The 2,614-nt window shown below is 27.0% G+C and overlaps 1 protein-coding gene across 1 annotated transcript in view; it reads right to left on the bottom strand.

Moving 5' to 3' along the window:
• The window catches only part of LOC100571879, a 175,609-nt gene extending 173,583 nt beyond the window's left edge, over positions 1–2,026 (bottom strand). The window contains exon 1 of the mRNA XM_029487018.1: positions 1,619–2,026. Within this exon, the coding sequence (XP_029342878.1) occupies positions 1,619–1,657 (39 nt within the window). The 5' untranslated portion in view covers positions 1,658–2,026. The remainder of the gene's footprint in view (positions 1–1,618) is intronic.
• Positions 2,027–2,614: the final 588 nt, after the last annotated feature.

Raw genomic sequence — 2,614 nt, 5'->3', positions numbered from 1 at the left:
AAGGTACCTATTATATTCGTAGATAATATAGTTACTAAATAATACATTTGAAAGTCAAAGTAAAAATGTCTTTAATGTCAGTACAATTTATACTTAAATTTTAAATGCAATAACAATTATTAATAATATTTAACTAAACACGTTGTAAAATAAAATCAATTGAATAATAAAATATATAATTGATCAATATTGTAAAAATCGATTCTCTAGTAAATAAAAATAAAACATTTTGTAGAGTGGTAAACATGCCGAGTAACTAACATACAATATTCATGAACAGACAAGCAATTTTTGACGGACTTTATAAGCTAACAGCCTTTTATTGAAAATGATTTATACAAAATAGGTATATCTGTTTGGGTATAATCTGGTTTTAATTTACCTTACCTATTATGCAATGCATTTTATGATCTAGACAAATATTTCACAATTGTTAAATTTACATCCCAACGGCATTTTCTTTACTTATTACAAAAATACAAAAAATACCATAGGAATATATTTGTATGGCATGGCATACATACAGAATAATATACTCATTGTTCTACTAGTTAATGTCTATCCATATTAATAATATCACTAAATCACTTTCGATTATAAATTATAAAAGATATATATTATTTTAAATGTTTCTTATTAAATGTATATAATATTTATATGAGAATATCACATTTGAAACTTAAATAAAAAACATAATGATAATATTATGGCTGATAATACTGAACCTATATTAGACATAGGTACCTTATAATAGATATTATCATACTATTTATGCTAGTCTCGCTACAGTGGAATTGTTACAATTTAATAATAATAATAATAATAATAATAATAATAATGACAATATGTAGATAATAATACGTAATAATATCTTTTAACTGGTATCGTCTGTTCAAAAAAAAAAAAAAAAACTCATTGCAATAAGTGTTTTGATTTTTGTTCTAATTAGATTGTGTTATAGTCGCTTTGAAATACATTGCATTTTATGACATGGCTTTGAATACCATAATATTATGTATTTTTTTATCAATCACAAAACACATTTATCGTATATTTATAGCTGTTTCTGGAAATAAAAGACCCGATGATATCAGTTACCTGAGTATTTTTTCATGACAAAATAAAAATCACTGTAAAATATACGAGTACCTCCTAACATCTAAACGTTTATCAATTAATATGAAATAATATATTTTATTGAAGTTAAGTTATTTATTTAATTTAATTCTTGACATATGTATATAATTTGGCATATAGTAAACAGTAATTCTATATACAATATACATAATAATAATAGTGGCTTGTAGTTTTTTACTTATATGTTTGAATGTTTCTTATATTGGTTCTTAATTCACAGAAAAAAAATTGAGGGGTTCGTATATTATTTATAGACCAAATCATTAAACTAAAAAAAAAAACATATAATTTTTGGTTAAAAGGAAATTGTGTTATAATTTATAAATTATAAGATTGCATTATTTTTAATGGTTAATATAATACAAAATAAACAAATAAAAAAATGTAAATATGTTCAGTCATTTATGACCCGACGATACCAGGTACGTTAAGAAATTTGAGGATATAATAATATAATAATAATTAATAACGTATTACTTACCCGGAAGGCGGCCGTTTGGATTATCATGCTTGTGTGCATTTATGTTATGTTATACTATTATATGCTAACTTCGATGTTCACTTCAAGTGACACTCGATCGTCTTGGAAATAACTCAACAGATAGTATTAATAATTATGACTATTTTTAAAAATGGGAAAAACGATGTTTTCGTAATATGATCGAGACACATTCTCGGTAGGTATGGCGTTTTCCCGACGAAACGTTCAGTCGAAAGTCGTCGCGTCCCGGACGGTTCGGCGGGTACGGCATAACTGCACTTCCGCGAGTCCGCCGCGTCATGCACACACGAGGTTTTGTGGGGTCATGTGCGCATGCACAGAATCGCGTTAGGGATTTTTATTTTACTTTTTTCTTTCACTCCCCACCACATATACATAAGTGGTCCGACGATGAATTATAAAATAAAATAATAATAGTAAACATAAAAAAAAATACTAATAACAAATATACGACGACCAGTTTTTTCCACTATTTCGAGTGCGCTTGACAAGCAAAAAGGAAATCGTTTTTTTTTTTTTTCGCGCGCGCACACACACAAGACACGTATATGAATTTTGAACTCTACGAACGCACAATAAAGCACAACAGTGTAATAAAAATCACTGATTTCCAACATGCATCGTTTGGATCGTGTCCAAATATACAAATATACATTATTAAGGTTATTTTTTAAACACGCGCGATGGCCATACGCTTATGTATACGCGTTCATTGACTGTTTGGTTTTTAATAACAAAATAAATTATTATATATATATATACTAGGCGAACAATGAAATACATGTGTCTAATTAAAAAAATGTGACGTATACCTATATAGATATGCTTATTTCCAAAAATGGAGAAACTTGTCATTTTTGTGGTTTTACAGTTTTACAGTTTTACATTAAAATATTATGTGATATAATCATTATTATTAAACCACAATCATGTTTTCCATTTTTATCATAATGTTGGTTTCAATAGAGTCGGGCT

The sequence above is a fragment of the Acyrthosiphon pisum genome, chromosome A1 (genome assembly GCF_005508785.2).
Source record: "Acyrthosiphon pisum isolate AL4f chromosome A1, pea_aphid_22Mar2018_4r6ur, whole genome shotgun sequence".
Taxonomy (NCBI): Eukaryota; Metazoa; Arthropoda; class Insecta; order Hemiptera; family Aphididae; genus Acyrthosiphon; species Acyrthosiphon pisum.
The sequence above is the reverse complement of the archived record's forward strand: the minus strand, read 5'-3'. Positions and strand labels throughout refer to the sequence as shown.